The sequence below is a fragment of the Sorex araneus genome, chromosome 4 (genome assembly GCF_027595985.1).
Source record: "Sorex araneus isolate mSorAra2 chromosome 4, mSorAra2.pri, whole genome shotgun sequence".
Classification (NCBI taxonomy): Eukaryota; Metazoa; Chordata; class Mammalia; order Eulipotyphla; family Soricidae; genus Sorex; species Sorex araneus.
The window spans coordinates 40,590,748-40,613,817 of NC_073305.1; the positions used below are offsets into that span (position 1 = coordinate 40,590,748).

The 23,070-nt window shown below is 51.7% G+C and overlaps 1 protein-coding gene across 3 annotated transcripts in view; it reads right to left on the minus strand.

The window, feature by feature from the left end:
* Nucleotides 1-19,421, minus strand: part of CCDC13 (coiled-coil domain containing 13) — a 47,604-nt gene extending 28,183 nt beyond the window's left edge. For all 3 annotated transcript variants that reach the window (XM_055137247.1, XM_055137246.1, XM_055137248.1), the window contains exons 1-5: nt 19,348-19,421; nt 5,858-6,084; nt 4,070-4,218; nt 3,402-3,544; nt 1,662-1,736 (exon numbers count right to left, since the gene is read on the minus strand). In XM_055137247.1, the coding sequence (XP_054993222.1) occupies nt 1,662-1,736; nt 3,402-3,544; nt 4,070-4,218; nt 5,858-6,081 (591 nt within the window). In that variant the 5' untranslated portion in view covers nt 6,082-6,084; nt 19,348-19,421. The remainder of the gene's footprint in view (nt 1-1,661; nt 1,737-3,401; nt 3,545-4,069; nt 4,219-5,857; nt 6,085-19,347) is intronic.
* Nucleotides 19,422-23,070: the final 3,649 nt, after the last annotated feature.

A 23,070-nucleotide genomic window follows, 5' to 3' on the forward strand; every position in this document is an offset into this window, starting at 1 on the left:
TCCCTGCTTTCTCAGATGGTCTCCGGACAGGAGGGAGGATGGCTGACAGCAGAGCCAGGAGCAAGCCCTGAGCACCTCTGAGTGAGACCCCAAAACGAAAACAAAATCTCCAAGAGTGGGGTGTGGGGCGTTCTGTGGGTGCAGAGGCACCGCAGTGAAACCCCCTGGCTACAGAAGACTGAGCTGGACCGCGGTCCCACAGCCCTGGCCTTAGCTGTCCTGCGTCCCTTCAGCACCCCCAGGGGGCGGAGCCCCGGGCCAGGCGGGAGCAGACAGGAGCACAGATCCGCTTTCCCACCTGCCCCCCCTTCTCTGCTGCTGCGCCCCCTGCCTGTCACCCCTTATCCCTTGGGAGCGTCGCCACCCCGCCCCCTGCCCCAGTGGGAGTCTCGGGGTGGATGAGACCTGCTCGGACCCTGAGCAGGAGATCGCAGACTGGAACTGGGTCTTCCAGCTCTGGCCAAGTCTTTGCCTGTGAAGTGGGGTGTGCCCCACCAGCCTCCAGGGTGCCCCCCCCCGTGGGGACAGGCTAACGCAGATTCGGGGTGCTGTCTTGGGGCGTGGGCTGACAGCAGCCCTGCTGGCGAGAGCCTCTGTGGGCAGCAGGCTGACTGAGGGCCCGGCCCTGCCCTCCCCGCCTGGCAGCTGCCCCCACCCCCCGTCCCCACCCCCTTCCTTCCAGCCAGCCATGCCCGGGGGCTGGGCTGAGCTGTTTTTCCTTTGAGAAAGGATGAGAAGAAGAAGCAAGTTCATCCAGGCCTCTGAGGCCCCTGTGGGGGGCACTGGGCCACTCCCCCGGGTGTCTGTAGCCTGTGGGGCCTGAGTGGATGTAGGTGGGTGCCCGCAGTCCTCTACAAGGGAGGCGTGCTTTGGTGTTCCCGGGGGTCCAAAGTTCCCCGCGAATGGGTGGTCCTGATGAGCTGGGCCCCAGCCCAGTGGTGTCCTCTGGTCCCTCAGAGGCTGCCCTGAATCTCCCTGACCAGCTCCCAACTCCCCCTCCCTGGCTTTGTGTGTGTGTGTGTGTGTGTGTGTGTGTGTGTGTGTGTGTGTGCGCTTTCATTCTCCTTTCCCTGTCATGGGCTCTAGGGCACACACTAGCGAACAGGGGCCTGCAGGGCTCCCCGCGGGAAGACACCCCAGCCTGGCGCCCCCGTGGGCAGGGCCCTGCCTGGATCTCCGGTCCAAGGGCTCAGCGCATCCTCTGGGGGTCAGCACGAGCGGCTGCCTGCCCATCCAGAGAAACTTGAGTCAGGGCCTCCGGGGACTGCACGCTCGGAGTGACCCCTGGAGCCAGGACAGCCCCTGCCCCTGCAAGGCCCAGGTGAACTTGCTGAAGAGCCCCTGCAAGGGCTGAGCCCCTGTGGGCCCACACCGCCCCACGACCTAGCACTGAGGGGACAGTCATTGGCTGGCACTGGCCACACCGGGAGCACTGAACAGGGGTCCTGGGGCCAGTCTCCTGCTTGTTTGCTGTTTGGGCCTTTCTGTTTTTTGTTTTTTTTTTTTCTTTTGCTGATGGGACAGTCACTGGCCTCAGTCACCACTTCCTCCTTCTGAGGTGCTGCCAGCGGGAGGGGGCCTGCAGAGAGGTGGGCGCGGGCCCTGGAGAGAGGCTCCCGCACTCGTGCCCGCACTCGGCCCACGCGGAAGGGAGTCCATACCAAGATCCTGTCTCCCAGCTGGGCCTTCGGAGACTTGCCACCCTTCGCTGGCGACTTGGCTGGAACCATCTGCAGCTGGAAAGGCAAACCGGGTCTCAACGTTCCACTCTGGGGCACTCCCAGTGTGGGGGCTGCCCCTGGGCACCAGGTTACGGATGGGGGGAAGGCTGTCCTCCGTGCGAGGGACCTTTCGTGGACGGGCTCTCCGCTGTAAGCCACACGGGTAGGGGTAGGTTTGACCCTGAGCGACCAACCCGGGGCTGCCATGCACACTGCAGAGGGGCCTGGGGGCCCGAGTATGCACGGCCGCCTTGCACGTGGCGAGGAATGGAACCAGGGGCTTTGTGTTAGGGACGAGGGGACAGCCCTGTGCTGTGGATAACGCTGCCCCAGTGCTCACCGCCCGGGGGGTCACACCCATCCCTGGATATAGCCACCTTGACCCCCCCTCAGTTGTTCCTCACAGCAGGACCGTCCTCCTGTCTGCCAGAGCGGGACAGGGCTGCCCACCCCATCCCTGACCTGTTTTGCCCGCCTCAGCCACAGTGGCCTTCGCCCTCACTCAGGGCCTTGGCTCCTGCTGGGCACGGAAGCCCTGGCCGCACTTTCCGAGTCTGACTTCTTCCCCCGCCCCCAACAAGCCCACCCCAGCCCTCAGAGGCCCCGAGGACAAGGCCCGGGCTGAACTTGCTCCCGGGCTGGCCCAGAGCCCGAGGTGGTTCTCCAAGCACATGTTTAGAATAAAGCCCCCACTCAGAGCCTGAGCAAAGACGGAGGAAGGTTCCGGAGACAGGGGTCTTGGACGTCACGTGCCCGCCCGCGCCTCTGTGAGACTCAGCCCCGTCTGCTGTTTCAGGAGAGGCCACGTTCGCACCCACTCGCAATGAGCCGTTCCCACAGGACCAACCGCTGGGAGGGGCTCCTGCTCAGCTGGGGGGTCTCTGGGGTCAGCTGGGGGAGGGGGACAGCAGAGAACAGGAGGGATAAGGGAGACCCACTAGTGGTCTCTCACAGACAAACGGTGTACGTGGGAACGTGCCTGTAGGGGCAGGCCTTTTCTCTCGAGTCCTGGCTGGAGCTGCTCCGGGAAGGGAGATAAGGCAAGGAGTCACTTGTCACAATGGTGACAAATAGAGTCACAAAAAGCGCCAGGTACTATTCTGAGTACGCCTTAAAATGAACAAAGTTTGGGGCTGGAGTGATAGCACAGCAGGTAGGGCATTTGCCTTGCATGTGGCTGACCTGGGTTCGATTCCCAGCATCCCATATGGTCCCCTAAGCACCTCCAGGAGTAATTCCTGAGTACATGAGCCAGGAGTAACCCCTGTGCAACGTCAGGTGTGACCCCCCCCCAAAAAAAAAAAACACAAAGTTCACTCTCCTCTGCCACTACGCAAATCTCCCAGGGTCTCAGCGGGGAATACCCATGTTAACTGTTGTGGGGCAGATAGAGGGAACCGAGGCACAGAAAACATACAATTTGCTCAAAGCCGTGAGCAGGTGAGGGACGGGTCTGAGACACTCACCCGGGCAGCGGGGCTCCAAGGCCCAGTCCTTACCCTCGGGGGAAGGGTCTCTCTCTGAGTGGCCCCTGCGACCCCTCTGGGGAAGTGAGACAGACAGAGGCACTTGCCGCAAACCCTGATCTGCGGGGCCCTTCGGAAGGACCCAGAGCACCTAAGCGTGGCTCCCCAGGCCCCAGGGGTCCCTGCAGTGTCGGGCATGCCCTCGGCCCCTCACTTCCCGCTCCAGCTCCTGGATGCGATGGTTCAGCTGCTTCACTCTGCTCTTGGCGCCCTCGGATTCGGCCATCAGCATCCTGTTCCGTTTGGACAGTTCCACGATTTTGGTGGCGATCACATCCCCAGCAACACCGGCCGTCCCTGGAAGGATGGGAACCAGTGAAGGGCTTCGCTCACCCCACGCCCGCCGAGCAGGAAGTCCCGGGGGCCATCCCAGAACGGAAAGGCCAGGGCCCATTCTTGACACGGGGTCTCTGGAAGACTCCTGGGACAACTGACTCCTTGCCCCGTCTACCTTCCTGGAGCAGCCATGCCTGGGGGTCAGAAATGGCCTGGGCCCTCTCCCTGGCTGCAACACCAGTATCTGCAACACAAGTGTTGAGCAGAGCACCAAGTTGTGAGAGTCTCTGCTGGCCCACTGAGCACGTGACAGGCATCAAGGAGCCCCTGCACAGCCCAGCTGGGCTGTCTCGATGCTCTGTTCTTCCTCTGCCCTGTGTGGGGCTCCTCCCCTCCCCACCTCCTTCCCTCATTTCCAGGCCCCCAGGAACCAGATGGCCACAGCTGACCCTGGGCTCTGAGCGCTGGAGCATAACGCCCACCCTGCCCCGCAGACCCCATGGCAGCTGGGCCAGCTCCAGGGCAGCGACCCCTGGAGAGGGTCACCTGTGAAAGCAAATCTGTCCTCTTCTATTTTCTTTCTGAGGTGCTTGATTTCAAAGTCCCGTTCCTTCAGCAGCTTATAGAGCCGTCCGTTCTCATCCGCTGTTTCCCTGAGCTGATCTCGAAGCTGTTGAATCTCGTCTTCAAACACCCTGGAAAGTGAAGGCAAGGCCGAATCACAGGGATGAAGGGGGCAGGGCTGGGCTGAGGCCCCAGAAAAGGTACTGGGAAATACGGACGAGTCTGCACAAAGCAACAACAGGAGACTTGCAACTGTAAACAAAGTAGAGCACCCAGCAGGGACATGTGTTTGTGCGCACAGCAAGGGAAAGGAGAAAGGTTGAAATGTGTTTGCGAAGTTTACACCAGCAGTGATGCAAACTCCCCCGCTCTGAGAATCCAGGCTCCTTCCAAGAATCCATGGATTATGCATTGAAATGCACTCACCAGGGGTCACGGAGCTGGGCTCAGGCAGTTCCACTGAGTGGACACTATACCAACCACGTTACTTTCATGGGAATTGGTTAACCTTAGGAATCAATACTAAAAAGGTGACACGAAAAAAAAATTAAAAACTCAAACACATCATACGATTTAAACTGAAACAAACAAACAACAAAAAATGAAACCCATTCCAAACCAGAGAGATAGGTCAGTGGGTAGGGCATTTGCCTTGCATGTGGCTGATAGCTGGGTTCAATCCCCAGAATCCCATAGGGTCCCCCCGAGCATTGCCAGGAGTAATTCCTAAGTGCAGAGCCAGGAATAATTCCTGAGCATCGCTGGATATGGCCAAAAAAAATAATGAAATGAAATAAAATGAGACAAACAAAACACATATTCATAAATGATTTGGGGGCTAAGAGGAAATCAGAACAGGAGGATTTAGAATGCATGAAACATGTATTTTTATGAAACAATGCATTGCTTCAGGAAACCAGAGAGGAGGCTGCTTTTGCACACGGTGAGCTGCCTTGCAAGGCCCTTTTCTGTACTTAAGATCATGAGAGACACATGACGGGGGATCCATGATCTCTTTTCTGTTCAACACAAAGTCCTGTGCTGAGCCCCCAGATACAGCTGCTCAGAAAAGTTACAGCAGTTTAGGTAACAACAATTACTAGTTAACTGCTATTACTGTTGTCGCTATTATTGTTATTATTGCATCAGTAAGTCACGTTTCCATCAATTCTAGTTGCTCTGATTTGAGCAAAGGTCTCTGGGAACTAGGTCTGGGGTTAACTTAGGGTAAATATGTAGAAGCCATGTGAATTTCTTCAACCATCAAGGAAGCTTAATTTTTTTCCCCTACAATTAGCTGCTTGCTTTTTTTTTTTAGAAGAACATTTTGAAAATTGACAAACCATATGAAGTAGAATTCAGAGATGGAGAAAACAGATTCTGGGTGAAACAAGCAAAGAGACAGCCCAGCTGGTGTGATATTTAACTAGAATGACCAGCAGAGAATTTTATATCAATACCTCCCTGCCTCGATAGCCTACATAAAGGAAGGCGTATCTGGGCAGCATCACCCAATTGAGAGAAAAAGGGGGAAGTGACTGGCCACCTTCCCCTCTTTCACTGACAGTAACAAAGCCAGGACCGCCCCCCACCCCCAGAGCTTCCGGCAGCGGGCGTCCCTACGTGTGGTTCAGTGATGGGAACAGGGGAACAATCCTGGTGAAAGGGACGCAGCGGCCCCCTGTGAGCACGGGAGCTGGCCAGCCAGTGCCTTGGGAACCCGGACACGCGGCCATGCGCCCGGGAGAGTCCAGACCTGCGTTTCTTTACCTCTGCTGGAAGCTGCTGAGTGAACTCTGCTCCCTGGCTTGGAGGACGCTGAGGCCGGCAGACACCCCCGGGGGCTCCTTCTCGTCCTCCACGATGCTTCTGAGGTTCAGCTCCTTGTCCCTCCGCTTCTCCATCTGCCTCTGTAGCCTTCTCTGCTGCATCTCCTGCATGGCCTGGAACTGCAGCCGCAGAGTGTCCTGCGCCGTCTCGTCCGTCGCCATCATATTCTGGGGGGTCGGGACAGGGTGGGGGACGAGAAGCCTGAGTTGAGCCTGACTCCACAAAGTGTGGCCACATTGTCAGTGCTGGGGCTCCCTGCTTCGGCGTGCATGCGTGTCCGGGTGGAATCTCACTTTCCCTTCCCATTTTCCCTTCCTCTATATGACTCTGCATCATCTGACACATCCGACACAGTATGCGTCTGTCTGTCACTTGTCCCGCCTGTCCCTCTCCTTCCCTGCCAGTCCCCATCCCTGCAGCAGGCTCTGTCAGAGCCCAGTGGGGAGCAGGAATGAGAAAATAATTAATCGGTGAATAACTGACACGGGGCTCTGTTCCCTGACTCTCCCACACCAGCTGCTGCCACTCTAAACATCCACTGGCCTGGCCCTCCCGGCTCACAGTCCACCCTCCCTGGCCGGGGCCTTGTTCTCTGAGCACACTGCACTGCCTGATACGCCCTTCAGTAGACGCTTCTTAGCCACAAATAAACAAGTCTGCAGGCATTAAAGGCTTTGAGGGACTTGGCCGCAACCTGCCCTCCCAGCCCATTCTCCCTCCGTAACACCAAGGTCCAGCCAATCATTTCAACTTGCTCCTTTGTCCCGACACTTGCGGGTTCTCCCAGGCCTGGCATGTGCAGCAGGTCCACTCCGGACCCTCTAGAGAGAGTCATCCCCTGCCCCCCGCCCCCGCACATGTTGCTGCTCCACCCATACCTTTCCAGTCTATCTCCAACCGATTCCCCGGGTCTTGTGGAAGTGTGTGGAGGGGGGGTGAGGGTACGACAGCATTCTAGAGTCAATCTATTCTCAGTGGTTCTTCTTTTTATTTATATATATATTTATTTATTTTTCGGTCACACCAGTAGTGTTCAGAGCTTACTCCTGGCTCTGCAACTCAGGGATCACTCCTGGAGGGGCTCGGGGACCACAGAGGGTGCCAGGGATGAAACTCAACACAGCCCTGTGCAAAGCAGATGCCCTACCCACTGCTCTGGGCGCCTTTCAGTAGTTTTTCAAAAAATATATCGAGGGCAGGGGCTGGAGTGATAGCACAGCGGGTAGGGCATTTGCCTTGAACGCGGCCGACCCGGGTTTGAATCCCAGCATCCCATATGGTCCCCTGAGCATTGCCAGGGAAAACTCCTGAGTGCATGAGCCAGGAGTGACCCCTGTGCATTGCCGGGTGTGACCCAAAAATCAAAAGAAAAAAAAGTATATATATATATACATATACATATATATATACATATATATATATATATATGGGGCTGGAGTGATAGCACAGCGGGTAGGGCATTTGCCTTGCATGCGGCTGACGCAGGTTCGAATCCCAGCATCCCATATGGTCCCCTGAGCACCGCCAGGAGTAATTCCTGAGTGCAGAGCCAGGAGTAACCTCTGTGCATCGCTGGGTGTGACCCAAAATAAAAAATATATATATATATATACATATATGCATATGTATATATATTTATACACGTGCATCTATAAAAACAGGTTTACAAAGTTATTGATAGTTGAGTTTTATACATTTATTCAACAACAATCCTACCACCAGTGTCGACTTCCCTCCACTACTGCTCCCATACTTCACCCCTCTCTCCATCCTCCACCCCATCCCCCACCCACCCCACCCACCATCTTACACAGTACAAAGTTTGGTGGCTGCAGCTTAGATCTCAGGTTTTCAGTGTTATTGTATCTGTGCTTGGATAAACCGCCTCAATATCCAGCATCCAGCGAAACCATCTAAAACCACCCATGTCCACCCCACCCCGGGAGAACCCAGTCACATTTCCTTCTCAGTGGAGACCGGGACTGAGTGGTCTGTGCTGCCCAGGTGACTATATGGCACCTGCAGGCACCGAACCTGCAGCCTGGCCTGAGAGGAGCTTAGTGAGTCCTGCACGTTCCCAGAAAGCTTCGTCCCTTGGCCTCCTCCTCGGCAACGACCTCTAAGCTGTTAGAATATCCCTGACTTTTAAGAGAGGGACAGACACAGAAAGACTGCACTCATCTGTGGAATATTAAGGAACAGAATGGGAGACTAACACCCAAGAATAGTAGAGATAAGTACCAGGGGGTTTGCTCCACGGCTTGGAAGCCGGCCTCACATGCTGGAGGAAAAGGCAGCTCAGACAGAGAAGGGAACACCAGGTAAAGTGTGGATGGAGGGCCCGTTTGGGATAGGAGATGCGTACTGAAATCAGACTATAGATCAAACACGATGGCCACTCAATACCTCTACTGCAAACCACAACACCCAAAAGGAGAGAGAGAACAAAAGGGAATGCCCTGCCACAGAGGTGGGGTGTGTGTTGGGGGGAATGGAGTGAGGGGGTGGGAGGGATACTGGGATCATCAGTGGTGGAGAATGGGCACTGGTGGAGGGATGGATACTCAGCATTGTATGACTGAAACACAAGCACGAAAGTTTGTAAGTCTATAACTGTACCTCACGGTGATTCACTAATAAAAAATTGAAAAAAAAAAAAAAGAATATCCCTGACTCGAGTCTCTCTTTACCCGGGTTAATGGGGCCACTCCAGAAAGCCTATGCCAAAAAAAAGTGACTTCACAAGGAAGACCTTGGGTCCCTCTCTTCTCCCCTTTGCCCTGTGGTTTGACCATAGGAGGGGTGGGAGACACACAGGCATCAGCCATGCACTGTGATTAAATCCCCACTGCGCACGCAAGCACACACACACACACATACACACACACACACACACACATACACACACCAGGAAGACTTGGGGAGCTTCTCTGCCAGTGATCTTCTGAACACCACTATGTGCTTTTGCGAGAGAAGAGGACACTCACGTCCCAGTGAGGAGGAAGGACACGGGAAGGTGGGCCTGGTGGTGACTGGACTCTGCCCAGTGTGCCGCCGCCCTGGCTGGCCGGAGTCTGAACCTGGGGGAACTGCACCTGAGGGCTATTCCGAGCACTCCACGAGCTTCCCTCAAGCAACTGCAGCTCTTTCCTGGGGCCCCCATGCTGCAGGAAGGCCTGGACGCTCTACTGAATGTACAACAGTCACAGCCAAGTCCCCGCCAGAGAGTGTCCCCAAAGACGGGGTACCCGGGCACCTCCGGGAACTAATAATCCAACTCCAGGCTTTAAGTTCAGGCTAAGAACCAGATAGTAAATATTCCAGCTTTGTCGACCATCTGGCTTCTGCTGCCACCGGTGGAGTGGAAAGAAGCCACAGACAGCAGCTGACTGAGTGGGCACGCCCGTGTTCCAATAAACCTTTATTTTAAAGGAGGTGAATCTAGACAGACCCTTTAGTTTGAGGACTCGGAATTTCACTTGAAATGGTGCTCAGTGGTTGAAGAGAACCCCAGCCTAACACTAGGAAATGCAACTTGCACAATTTCAACGTGAGTTTATTGGAGGTGGGGAGAGAGCTCAGGCGACAGAGCATGTGCCCCACACATGCGGGCGCAGAGCCAGACCCCCAGCAGCAGATGGCCTGCTGAATGCCATCGGATGTTGCCCTGTAGTCCTGGTGGTCCCCAGGCCAAACACTGTCAGGTGGGGTCACTCTACAAGGTGTCTTTAGGCTATTTTATCCCGTGGTTCCTCTAGGAAGGGACGAGCATTTCCACATTTGGCTGCACTGGAGCGTGGAGGAAGGGCTCGGGGTCATCAAGGGGGGCCGGCAGTGATGGGAAAGGCACCTTGGAGGCTGAGAGCGCCGGGAAAGCAGGGAGCCGGGCGCTCTGACGCCTGCTGGTCGGGCTCCTAGGAGAGGCGCAGGCCCCCTTCAGCAGGAGGAGCAGTGGGGGGCAGAAGCACCTGTGAAGGGCACCCAAAGGAAGCCGTGCCCAGCCTGGGGGCACTGCGGACACAGAATGGCAGTGCTGCCCCCCCTTCCTAGTGGGCTCCCTGCCGCCCTTCCTGCTCCACACCTGGCAGCACTTTGATGATGCTGGAGACCCACAGCAGGAAGAAGAGACCAAGCTGGCTGCTTCTGCCCGCACAGCTGCAGGGTGACTGCAGACAGCAAGGTCGAACGCCCCTCCTGCTGCCCGTTCTGGCCCCTGCTGACCCCTGACTCTCCCTGCTCCACCCCTTGCCCCGCCTCACCAGGTCTCCTCTGCTCTCTGTCTCAGTTACCTGCTTCCCAGCCTCTCTTCCTCCAGCCCACACTGCACAGACCCTCTAAGACCGTCCTCGGCGGAACCCTTCCTTCCAGGACGCGCCGACGACCCATGGGCAGCCTTGCCTCCACAGGCATTTCTGTGTGGGTCCTACCTTCAGAGTGTGCCAAGAGCAGTAGAGATAAGGACCAGGAGGATTACTCCACAGCTTAGAAGCCAGCCTCGAATGCTGGCGGAAAAGGCAGCTCAGGTAGAGAAGGGACCAGCAAGTAAAGGGTGCTAGGAGGGCCCGTTCAGGATGGGAGACGCAGGCTGAAAGTAGACTATAGACCGAACATGATGGCCACTTAATACCTCTACTGCAAACCACAACACCCAAAAGGAGAGAGAGAGAGAGAGAGAGAGACAGACAGACAGACAGACAGACAGACAGACAGACAGACAGACAGAGACAGAATGCAAAGAAGGGAATGCCCTGCCACAGAGGTGAGATGGGGTGGAGGGGATGGGGTGTGGGTGGTGGGAGGGATACTACTGGGATCATCAGTGGTGGAAAATGGGGCACTGGTGGAGGGATGGGTACTCAAGCATTGTATGACTGAAACGCAAGCATGAAAGGTTGTGAGTCTGTAACTACCTCATGGTGATTCACTAATAAAAAATTTTAAAAAAAAATTCAGGGTGTGAATGTGTTGCCTGGCCCTCAAGCATCTGTGGAGTGCAGGGAGATCCTGGGTCCCAGCTACTTCTTCAGAAGGGACACTGGGTTAGGCGGTGCCTGGGTCCTGTTGCCCACAGGGCCAGAGGCTGCCCCCTGGATGGGAATGTTCTTTTCACTAGGCCACTGTCCCTTCCTTTTGCACTGGGCCTATTGGCTGGTTGCCTGTTGTCATGCCCAGTATTGCTGGTCTTCCTTCCCTCCTCTCCCTGCTGGACTCAGCCCCTTCCTTGGGCGGTGGAGGGGTGGGGGAGGGGGGCAGGTGTTTGGATTCAAATAGCTGAGGATCATTGCAACTGCTTGCCTTCCTCCCAGAGGCCTCTCTCTCCCCTTTTCAGAGCACCACCCCCCTCCCTCCCCCTTTAGCATTTTGGATTCCCCTGGGTAATCTGCAGATTGCTAGAATTGCTAGAACATCCCCTGCCGTGGTCAAGAAAGTTACTTAAAGGTATCATCATGCAAAGCAATCTCTTTCTCTGGTCCTGCTTGATCTCTCTGGGCCCTACGAGGATTCTTAAGGACAGGAAACTTTTGGTTGCCAATATCTGGCGCAGGATAGCTTTCATTAGGGGACAGAGCATAGTACTACAGGGAGGGAACTGGCCTTTTACGCAGCCAACCAGGGTTTGATTCCATCCATCCATATGGTCTCTTGTGCACCAGGAATGACTTCTGAGCACAGAGCCAGGAGTAACCCCTGAGCTTTGCTGGGTGTGGCTGCCAAAACCAAATCAAAACAAAACAGAATATCTTTCATTAATATTCGAATGAATGGGGCTGGAGCAATAGCACAGCGGGTAGGGTGTTTGCCTTACACGCGGCAGACCCGGGTTCAGTTCCCAGCATCCCATATGGTCCCCTGAGCACCACCAGGGGTAATTCCTGAGTGCAGAGCCAGGAGTGAACCCTGTGCATCGCCAGGTGGGACCCAAAAAGAAAGAAAAAAAAAACAAATATTCGAATGAATGAATGAATGTAGGCTATGTCCAAGGATGAAAGGATGAACGAATGAGGAAAGGACCAGATAAATGATGAGAGTCATTTGTAAAGCCTTCTTCCTTCTCGACTGCGAATGTGGGCCTGAGGTGGCTGGAGATCGGAGGCCCTGAATGCCCACCGGCGCCCGCTCCGTTTCCTCGTCTCCTCGTGTGTGAGGCGGGTGCACAGCTGCTGCAGGGATTGCGTGAACCCATGCCTGGCACGCGAGTGCACCTTTGGTTCAGCTCTTGGTCTTTCTCTCATTAGATGAGATGGGGTGTCACCAGCCCTCTCCAGACTGAGATGCCAACAGAAGGCAAGATACCTGCAGTCCCACTGGGCCGGGCACATGAGCACGCTGATGGGGCCCTGTGTCTCTGTGAAGCTTCCCTTGTGAGTGTAATGAGGAACTAGTGTAAGGGTGAAACTGATGCCATGGCAGGCACAGAAATCAGCCAAATCAGCAAAATCGGGTAGGCCTCAGGTTCAGTTCCTGGGACTGAAATAGATGCAGTTTCCCAGCAATGAAACAATGTGTAACTAGCCAACCTGAGCCAGCCTAGGAAGTTCCTGGCCCAATAAATGGGCTCAGTCAATAATTATGCCCCAGTTAAAATGCCCCAGAAATTATCTCTTGTTAACCCTAAGGAATGAGTAGCTTATGTAATCATAAGCCTTGTTACTTACTGTTACTGGAAACTATTTAACTGTTGCCTGATCACTATTGCCATAGTGCTTGTTTCCTATATAAAGGGCTTGTGATTTGTAGTCCTGGTTCTTGTCAAGACTTCACTGTGTTGGGGCTGGAGCAATAGCACAGTGGGTAGGGCATTTGCCTTGCACGTGGCCAACCTGGGTTCGATTCCCAGCATTCCATATGGTCGCCTGCGTACTTCCAGGAGTAATTCCTGAGTGCAGAGCCAGGAGTAACCCCTGTGCATCGCCGGGTGTGACCCAAAAAGCAAAAAAATAAAATAAAATAAAAAAAGACTTCACTGTGTTAGATGAGACTAGGACCCTAGCTCGAGCTAGCAATAAAGTGCCTTTGCTTTTGCATTATCATGTGTGGACTCGGTCTCTCTGTGACTGGGGATCTGAAACTCGAACTTAACACCAGGTCTGAGATCAAGGGGTGAAGGTTTCGAAGAGGTGGACAGGGGAGCCCTGCAGAAGCCTGTAGGGACACAGAGGGTTTTCCTGCCAAAAGGGCACCTGCAGAAAACATGATGAGGGTAGGGAACAGAAAGGGTGGGCATGGCCCGAGGGCAGGGCAGAGGGCTGGGGGGGACCTGGAGAGGAGGAGAATGGGAAGGTCTTCTCTGACCTCCATCCTGCAGTACTGACATTCTGTGATGCTAGAGGCAAGGGTCTAGGTGGCCCAATCATTCAGGGAAGATATGTGGTCCCAAGCCAAGGCTGTGGGGCTGGGACAGGGTGAGGGGAGACACTGGTGTTTAGTGGGAGGGGTCTGGTGGGCAGGGAAAGCACAGATGTGGGTGTGGGGGTGGAGGGGTGGGCGCCTGGGGAGTTTGGATTGGAGTGGCTGGGGAGATGGTGGGGTTGGTCAAGGAGCACTGGACGGGTTGGGAGTCCCTGACACTTATGTAACAATGTGTCAGGCAGCCTGAGGACTAAGTGGGTCTGGGGCCCTGTAAGCAGCCTGGCCATGCGCCTCAGGTGCTGAGTGTGGCAGTAGAGAGAGGAGTGTGGGGAGAGGGTGCAGGGTGGGAAGACGGAGGGCGGAAGAGACGGCTAGGAGCAGACAGGTGAGGGATGTCACTGAGCAGACGGTGTGAAGACAGATGTGTGGGTCTGAGCAAAGGCAAGGCAGAGCACGGACTGGGCCAGAGGCCTGGGGCAGGAATGAGGTTAGGGGTGTGGGAGGACCGGCCCAGGCCCTTTGAGCAGGTCACCTGAGCACACTCTCCCCATCTTCCCAGGTAACTCAGTTAGTTGCCTGTCAGGGCTCACCCTTGACCCAGAACATGGCTCTCCATGGCCAGGCTGAGGTCCAGGAACTGGAAAGGAAACTTTCGCTTATTAAAACCATGTATTCATGAAATCAGTCGAACAAACAAATAAACAAACAAAGAAAACCCTCCACATAGTCATAACGTTAAAGTGAGACTTTTTCAAAGTGTTCTTGGGTGCCTCCTCTCTGATTCCCAACGACTCCGTGACACTGTGACGGACATCCACTCCAATGTACTTTCAGCTGGGGGGTCCAGATGACTGAAGGAAACCTGCCCCTTTCCATGTATGTGCTGAAGGAAGAAACTGTCACTTTCTAGCACGTGTGCACAGCCGGGGCTGAATTACCATCTGGGCCACCAATGAACGAACAAAGATCACAGGAGCAATTGTGACCCTAGAACCAACAGTACTAGTGGGGCGCAACTGAGGGTCATTGGCTCATGAAACAATCCCTCGGAAAAGATTTGTAGGCATGGCACAGAGCGCTACAGATGGATCTCTGTCCTTACGCAATACTTAGTGTGGTGGAGGTGACAGATTTTGCTCAAATGAGCATATATATATATATATATATATATATATATATATATATATATATATATAGGGCTGGAGCGATGGTACAGTGGGTAGGCGCTTGCCTTGTACTCAGCCAACCCAGGTTCAATACCCTGCATCCCGTATACCCTCCAAGCACCACCAGGAGTGATCCCTGAGTGTAGAGTCAGCAGTAATCTCTAAGTACAGCTGGATGTGGCCCCCAAATAAAATATATATAATAATAAGCATGAAACATCCTTGTGGGTGTGTGGGTGCTAGAGCAATAGGACAGTGGGTAGGGCATTTGCCTTGCATGCCAGCCCCTAGACTACCTTCTTAAGCCAAAGAGAAAGCAGCCCATTGAAGCAAAGCTCCTGGACACTCCATCCCTCCTTGGGGCATGATGCCACCCTGGGAAACACTGCCCTAGACCAAGGATGGCTGTGTCTTACTCAGGTCATTCCCTAACTCATTCCCCTGCATCTGCCCTGGCCCTATCCCACACACTGTGCTGAACAAATCAATCAACCCTCTGTGTGTTAACACGAGCCAGACTTCCTGACCCATCTTTCATTATGATGGAAGCTTCAGTACTTACAGCTCTTCCGTTCTGCTTTGGAGCTATACTCAGCAGGGTTGGGGTTATTCCTGGCTCAGTGCTCAGAAAACTCTGAGGTACTGGCCACTGAACCCTGACCTCCTACATGCAAACTATAGTTTGCAGCTGTCCTTGGAGCAGTCTGCCCACCCCTAAAAGTCACAGTCTTATATACTGGCTGCTCCTTTCCCTGGAATATTATAAGTATTCACAGTCATTCCCTGTCCTAGATTGCAGGTCTTCTTAAAATACATCCTCTCAGGGAGACAACCGCTGGTCCCTTTCTTTAATACTCCAGTCCCTCCCCTGACTCCCATCCTACAAGCACCTGCGACCCCCACCCTCATTCACTTTTTCCCATTGCACTCTGCATCATTATCTTCTCCCACTAGTCTGTAGATAAGTTATTAGGTAAGTACATGCATTTTAATACATTTAATTTAAATCTCTTCTACAAACAGGGTACAGCACTGGGCACACAGTAGGTGACCAGTAAATATTTCTGGAACAAATGAATGAATCACGTCCAAACATCCTTGGAGCATGCTGCTGTATCTCTGTGAACAGATGAGTCACAAGTCATTGTAACAAAGGCTTTAACCTTTATCTCTAAAAAAAACCCCTCTCAACACGGGTGCTCTCTAGGTATGGTGCTCTGGGGCATGACCAAGGTCCTGTCACTTGCTCTAGATGTAGGCAGAATTAGCAGAAGGACAGAGGGCCACAGTAAGGCTGAAAAGAACATCCAACATGCAGAGTTTAGAAACTGTGTCACACAGCCTCATAACAAGAAATGAAAGGGAACAAACAGAAAATCGATAACTGGAAATGAGTGGAGCTTAGATCCAGCAGTGACCTGAGGTCACAAACTGCTGAAGAACTGAAGAGACAGGTGAAGACAGAAGCATGCCCTGGAGCAGAAGCCTCGGTGTGAGGTTTGCAGCTAGTGCCAGGGAAAACATTTGCAACTGTAACTGATGAATTGTTGGACACTAGATTGCATTATTAGCTGGAGAGTTTAAAAACTGCAGGTGGTTTAGACCTAAGCAAGTGCTCCCATGAGGGAGTGGATTTTATTTCTGCGGCACTACCAGATGGTCCTGTGAAGATCAGAGGCCAGTCACCTGCTACTTCTGACAGCAGAAGAGCAAAACTCATTCGTGTAGATTAGAAAGGTAAGACCAAAAAACCCAGAATCTCCTAAAGAAAGGACAATCATACCACAAAACTAACCCAACCCTGGAAATACTAAGAACCGATAGCTAAGGTTGCAAGACACTAGATTAATATATAGCAGCCAATTACTTCTCTACACACCAAAAATGAGAGACTAGGGGCTGAAGTGATAGTACAGTGGGTAGGGCGTTTGCCTTCCATGAGGCCGACCCGGGTTCGATCCCTAGCATCCCCATATGGTCCCCCAAGTACTGCTAAGAGTAATTCCTGAGTGCAGAGCCAGGAGTAACCCCTGAGCATTGCCAGGTGTGACCCAAAAAGAAAAAAAAAAAGGACTTTCCCCTTCTACATCTCCTACATCTACTTCTAAAAAAATAAATAATAATCTCGGGCTGGAGTGATAGCTCAGCGGGTAGGGCATTTGCCTTCCACGCGGCTGACCCGGGTTCGATTCCCAGCATCCTATATGGTCCCCTGAGCACCGCCAGGCGTAATTCCTGAGTGCATGAGCCAGAAGTTACCCCTGTGCATTGCCGGGTGTGATCCAAAAATAATAAGAAAATAATCTCGTTGCTCATCGATTTGCTCGAGCGGGCACCAGTAACATCTCCATTGTGAAACTTGTTACTGTTTTTGGCCACGGTTAGCTTGCCAGCTCTGCTGTGTGGGTGAGATACTCTCGGCAGCTTGCTGGGCTCTCCAAGAGGGACGGAGGAATAGAACCCAGATCGGCCGTGTGCAAAGCAAACACCCTACTTGCTGTGCTATTGCTCCAGCTTACATTCTATAAAAGGAAAAATCACAGTATTATTTTGATATTTAAAATAATAGAACTCCTTTCAATCTTAGAACTACAGATTTTAGCACCCACTGAGGCTAAGAGCCTATTATTCCTGGCGGTATGTTCTGGATTTCCTCCCTGCTGTGTCCAGGTAGATGTGCTAACAGGGACGGACACCAGGTGCCCACCATTCAAGTCACATGCTTGGTCCAAGAATCCCACCGGCATAATAATATTTATTCTGAACAAGCAAATCTTTCCAGCTCTCTTTTAATCAATGATCCTGTTGCACTATCAAAATGTGATAATACTGAATCCCAAAGCTGGGGTTTGAGTTTTGAAATCAAACAGAAAAAAAATAATAATGAGACTGAAATATAAAATTTGAGATCAGGAAGATGGCTCCAAGAGTTATAGCGCAGGCTTTGAATGTGGGAGGCCCAGGTTTGATCCCCAGCACTTGCATACACAACCCCCCACTCCACCACCACTGGGAAAAAACCCCAAGGACAGAGCCAGGACTAGACCCTGAGCATTGCCAGGTTTGACCCAAAACCAATAAATAATTATTTTAAATGCAACATCAAAATACTCAAAATTCTCTAAATATCTTAAATAGAATTACCATGCAATCCAGCATACAAAGAATACAAAGCCATGAATTTGAAGAGATGCTTGCACCTCCATGTTCACCACAGCATTATTCACTTAGTCAAGAATTGGAAACAGGGCTGGAGCAATAGCACAGCAGGTAGGGCGTTTGCCTTGCACGCGGCCGACCCGGGTTCGATTCCCAGCATCCCATATGGTCCCCTGAGCACCGTCAGAGGTGGTTCCTGAGTGCAGAGCCAGGAGTAACCCCTGTGCATCGCCAGGTGTGACCCAAAAAAACAAAAAAAAAAAAAAAGAAGAATTGGAAACAACATAAGAGCTCATCAGTAGTTGAGCCTATAAAGATGTGGTCCCTGGGGCTGGAGCAATAGCACAGTGGGTAGGGAGCTTGCCTTTCATGCCACTGATCTGGTTTTGATTCTAGCACCCCATAAGGTCCCTAGAGCCCTGACAGGAGTGATCCCTGAACACAAAGCCAGGAGTAAGCCCTGAGCATCCCCAGGTATGACCCCAAATGTTATCCATCATATATATATATATGTATATACATATATATATATATACAGAGAGAGAGAGAGGAGAGAGAGAGAGAGAGAGAGAGAGAGAGGCCCTTTCAAGACTGCTTCTCAACAATATGCACACATGCACTTTTCCCCTGACTTGTTAATTTTCTTCACTGAAAATTGAAGGGGCTTGGTGGACTATAAGGAGTCCTGGGGATCAGACCCAGGTTGGCCCCATGCAAGACAAGTGCCCTGCACAAGTACTATCTCTCAGGCCTCATACTGTATTGTTATATGATATTCTGGAGAAGAAAAATCCACAGTGACAGTTAAAAGGTCTGTGGTTATCGGGGTGGGAGCGGGTTGAGAAGATGGGAGCACACAGGATTTTCAGGGTTAGTAAAAATATTTGGTAGGACACCAGGATAGGGGCTCCACTTCATGATACATTTATCCAGACCCAAATAACGCACGACAGCGACAGCGCCCCTCCTGCAAAATGTGGATTTGGGGAATTATGATGTGGCAAGAGGGGCTCCTCAGCTGTGATGAACTGGCCACGCTAGTGGCGGATGTTGGTAGGAGCGAGGCTGAGCGTGTGTAGTGCGGAGTAACCAGTACGCTATTCTTTCCTCTTAATCTTGTTGTGCGCTTTGTCTTTTTTTTTGCTATGAATTATACAACTTGAAAACCGCTCTAAAAGAAATAAAGGGGCTGGAGTGATAGCACAGCGGGTAGGGCGTTTGCCTTGCACGCAGCCGACCCGAGCTCGATTCCCAGCATCCCATATGGTCCCCCAGCACCGCCAGGAGTAATTCCTGAGTGCAGAGCCAGGAGTAGTCCTGTGCAATGCCGGGTGTGATTCCTCCCCCCCTCCAAAAAAAAGAAAAGAAATAAAGCTCCAGGTCTTGGGGAGGAAGGGGCTGTTCCGGAGGTGGATACCGCCTGGCGCGTGGTTCCCGCTCAGTACCCCGAGCGGGGCGCGAGCGGGCTCCTGGCAGCGGCCAGAAGAGGGCGTCGCTCAGAAGAAACCGAGTCACTCCGACAGTAGTTGGTGACTCCGGCGGGTGACCCACCCCGCTGCGCCTAACGAAGCTCTGCACCGCGCGCCGGGCTGCTGCGGGCGGAGGTCCGGAGCTGGAGGGGGGCGAGTGCTCCCGCCCCGGCGTGCAGAGGGCGTCCGGCGGGGGGCCAGCGCTCCGGCCAGCGGCCAGCGAGTGCGCTCCAGCTCCGGGCCGGAACCCCCGGCGGCCGGCCCTCCCGCCCTTCCCCGCACTTACAGCGGTCACTCTGCTCCTCCCTTCTACGGCCGCCGCGGCTCCGTCACTCCTGCTGGACGCCGGCACGCGCTGCCTTAGCAACCGTCACCAGGGAAACCGGCCACGCCGGCCTCGTGACGTCATCGCCTGACTACGGGGGCCGGGAGGCTGGCAAGTGATGTAGAGGCAGAAGGCTCAGTCGGAGGCACTGTGGAAGCCGGGTGGCGCGCTGGGAGGGAGGGTGGCTACAGTCACTATTATGTTCAGCAGGGCTACATGGGGGTGAGCTAAGGGAGCTTTCAAATATTTATTCAGGGCTTTGTTATTTTTAAATAGTTCATGCTCCCCCCCCCCTCATAACACATTTATCCTAGAGACAGGCACCTAACCATACTTTGCGAGACCACTCTATAGAAACATAATACGGACAGTGAGGGTCGGCTATAGCTCAGCAGAACGTGTGAGGTTCTTGGTCAGATCCGGGCATTGCAAAAACAAAACCTGGTAGAATATTGACAATTTCCCAATCTACCTACTTTATGCAGATTAAAAAAAAAACTGTTACCAGTATAGATTTTTTAAAAATATTTATTAATTTTTGTACGTTTATGTATATTTTTGTCCAGTGTTAAGTTTCATCTATATCACAGTCAGGATACTGTAATCACAAGGATTCTTTTGGTTGGGCTTTTATAACCACGCCTTCCTCCCTCTGCCTCCCTCCCTCCCCAAGTCCTGGTAACAACTACTTTGTTCCGCCAAATGTCATTTCAAAATTGCTAAATACATGAATTAACATATGCCACATAACCTATTCATCCAAGTTTTGTGTATTCTTTTATTATTGTTGTTAGTTTTTAAGTAGGTCACACCTGGCAGTACTCAGGGCCTACTTATGACTTTGTATCTCTCCTGTCAGGCTGGAGGGACCATATGGGAATCAAACCTAGGTTGGCCACATGGAAGGCAAGAATCCTATCTGCTCTTCTTTGACATTATCTAAGTCACAAATCTCAACTTCCTTCTTAAAGTAACAAGATATCAGCCTTACTACCAAGGCTCAGATACCAAGATAATCAAAGAGGTCATGAAAAGTACTTTTGCAAACCTGACATGCTCTTCAGTTGCCATGTGTTATTACAGAGTTAGCTGTTTTGCCTCAGAATGAAGCTAGCTTTACTGTAGCATACAACTGGAGCGATAGCACAGTGGGTAAGGTGTTTGCCTCGCACGCAGCCAACCCAGGTTCGATTCCTCTGCCCCTCTCGGAGAGCCTGGCAAGCTACCGAGAGTATCTCGCACACATGGCAGAGCTGGCAAGCTACCCGTGGCATATTCGATATGCCAAAAACAGTAACAAGTCTCACTATGGAGACGTTACTGGTGCCCGCTCAAGCAAACAGATGAACAATGGGACTACGAAGACAGTGACAGTGACAGTGACAGTAGCATACAATTAGGCTCTACTGAGCTTTCTCCATTTCTGAACTCTCCACCTGCAGTCAATTTTGCAATCCAAATCTGATTTGGTTAAATATGCCAAGTGTCAGGCTGGAGCAATAGCACAGCAGGAAAGGCGTTTGCCTTGCACGCAGCCGACCCGGGTTTGATTCCCAGCACCCCGTATGGTCCCCTGAGCACTGCTAGGAGTAATCCCTGAGTGCAGAGCCAGGAGTAACCCCTGTGCATTGCCAGGTGTGACCCAAAAAGAAAAAAAAATATGCCAAGTGTCTCCTGATACCAGTTGTGATTGACATGTAAACTGGAAGACTAAGCCACTAGTTTGAAGTAGTGGACTATGGTGCATATACATAGTACCTCTCTTCTCAGAATCAAATGATCATGAAGGCAACAGTGAGAAAGATGTTAACACAAAAGCACAGACAGACTGCCTTAAAATATTTTTGGTTAGGCTTTATTAAATACATTTCACAACTGAGAGTTGGCCACATTAAAAAAATATTGCTCATTTTCTACAAGTTCAAGTTCTTTCTTGCTGGAAGGTTCTGAATGCAACAGTTCTCTCCAACTCACTGTGGACATGGCCTTTCTTTGTTGGCCACTATCCTTCCAGACTTTCCTCAGTACATTTTGTTTTTAGCTTCATACCATTGTGGTTACAGTCATTTTGGTTATAGTTCCTATTTGTACATACAGTGATCTCATTGTATGTTAATTTTATTAGAAAACTTAATGTTCTGCCAAGATTCATGTCTTTAGTTCCAAGGACCTCTCTGTGATGGTTTTTATCCTGACTCTTTTCCAAACCTTCAGCACAGGATGATATATTTTATATTGAACACCCGCCCCCCTCCCACCTCTCCATTTCTCTCATATTTCTCAATTTCGCTCTTGGCTCATGTCAAGGTTTTTCAAAACACTAGGATGAGTCGCCTCATCTCAGTGATGGATACCGGTTCTTGCCCTGTTGATGAAGTCCCCAGTGGCTTGTGTATTTGTTAGTTTTAAATTCACCATTCCCATAGTAAAGAACCCTTTGTAAGTAGAACTCTTTTTGGCGAGCTGCAGAGGCCCACACCCAATAGTATTCAACACTCCTGATCCTGTGCTCAGGGATTACTCCTGGCAGTTTCAAGGAATCACATGTAGTGCCAGGGATCAAGCCCAGGTCAGCCGTGTGCAAGGCAAACACCTACTCGCTGTACTATTGTTTCACAGTAAGTAAAGATCTCTTAAGCTTTCTTCTTATAAAGGCCTAAACAAATATTGACTAGGGACTTTGCATGTGAAATATATGATAAAGTAATTATAGTTAGTATGACTGAATTTGGAACCTAGTTTGAGAGTGTTTATATAAGGAAATGAAGGAAAGGGTAGAACAGGCTCTCTTGAATAGGCATTACTTTTTATACCTGCCTTCCCTTCCATCACAGACTCTACATATAACGAAGGGGCTCAAAGTCTGAATTTGAGTCCTACTTCCTATTTTTCAGTGATAGGTATGATCTTGAGTAAATTATACTTACCTCACTGCTAAAGTTAAGAACACAGTTAACTTGCTAAGAAACTTTTGTAAGCAAGTAATGCAATAGCTTTATTTTTACATACAACACTGCTCACTTAAATTTATTTTTGAGCTTCTGTTTAGGTTTAAAATATAGCACTATGATGATGCTTAAATTATACAAATCCTCTTCCATAAGGAGATAGTGGGCTCACATTTTATTTCATTTTTTGGGAACACAACTGGTAATACACAGGAGACTGGGTGGTACTGGGGATCAAACCTGGGCCTCTCTCATGCTTTTCCTGTGGTCAGTCTGTTCAGCCATCTCTCTGGCCCCATGGACACAGAGTTAAAAAATATTTAAGGGCAGGGCTGGAGTGATAGCACAGCGGGTAGGGTGTTTGCCTTGCACGAGGCTGACCTGGGCTTGACTCCCAGCATCCCATATGGTCCCCTGAGCACCACCAGGGGTGGTTCCTTAGTGCAGAGCCAGGAGTGACCCCTGTGCATCACCGGGTGTGACCCAAAAAGCAAACAAAATAATAATAAAAAATATTTTAGGGCCAGAGAGATAGTACAGGGGATATGGTACTATTCTTGGATACAGCTGACCCAGGATTGATCTATCTGTGTTCAATTCCCAGCACCACATAGTGTCCCCTGAACACTACCAGGAGTGATTCCTCACAACAGAGCCAAGAGCTCCTGAGCACCACTGAATAAGGTGCCACCCTCCCCAACACTACCCCCCCAAAAAAAAAATACTTAAACAAGGC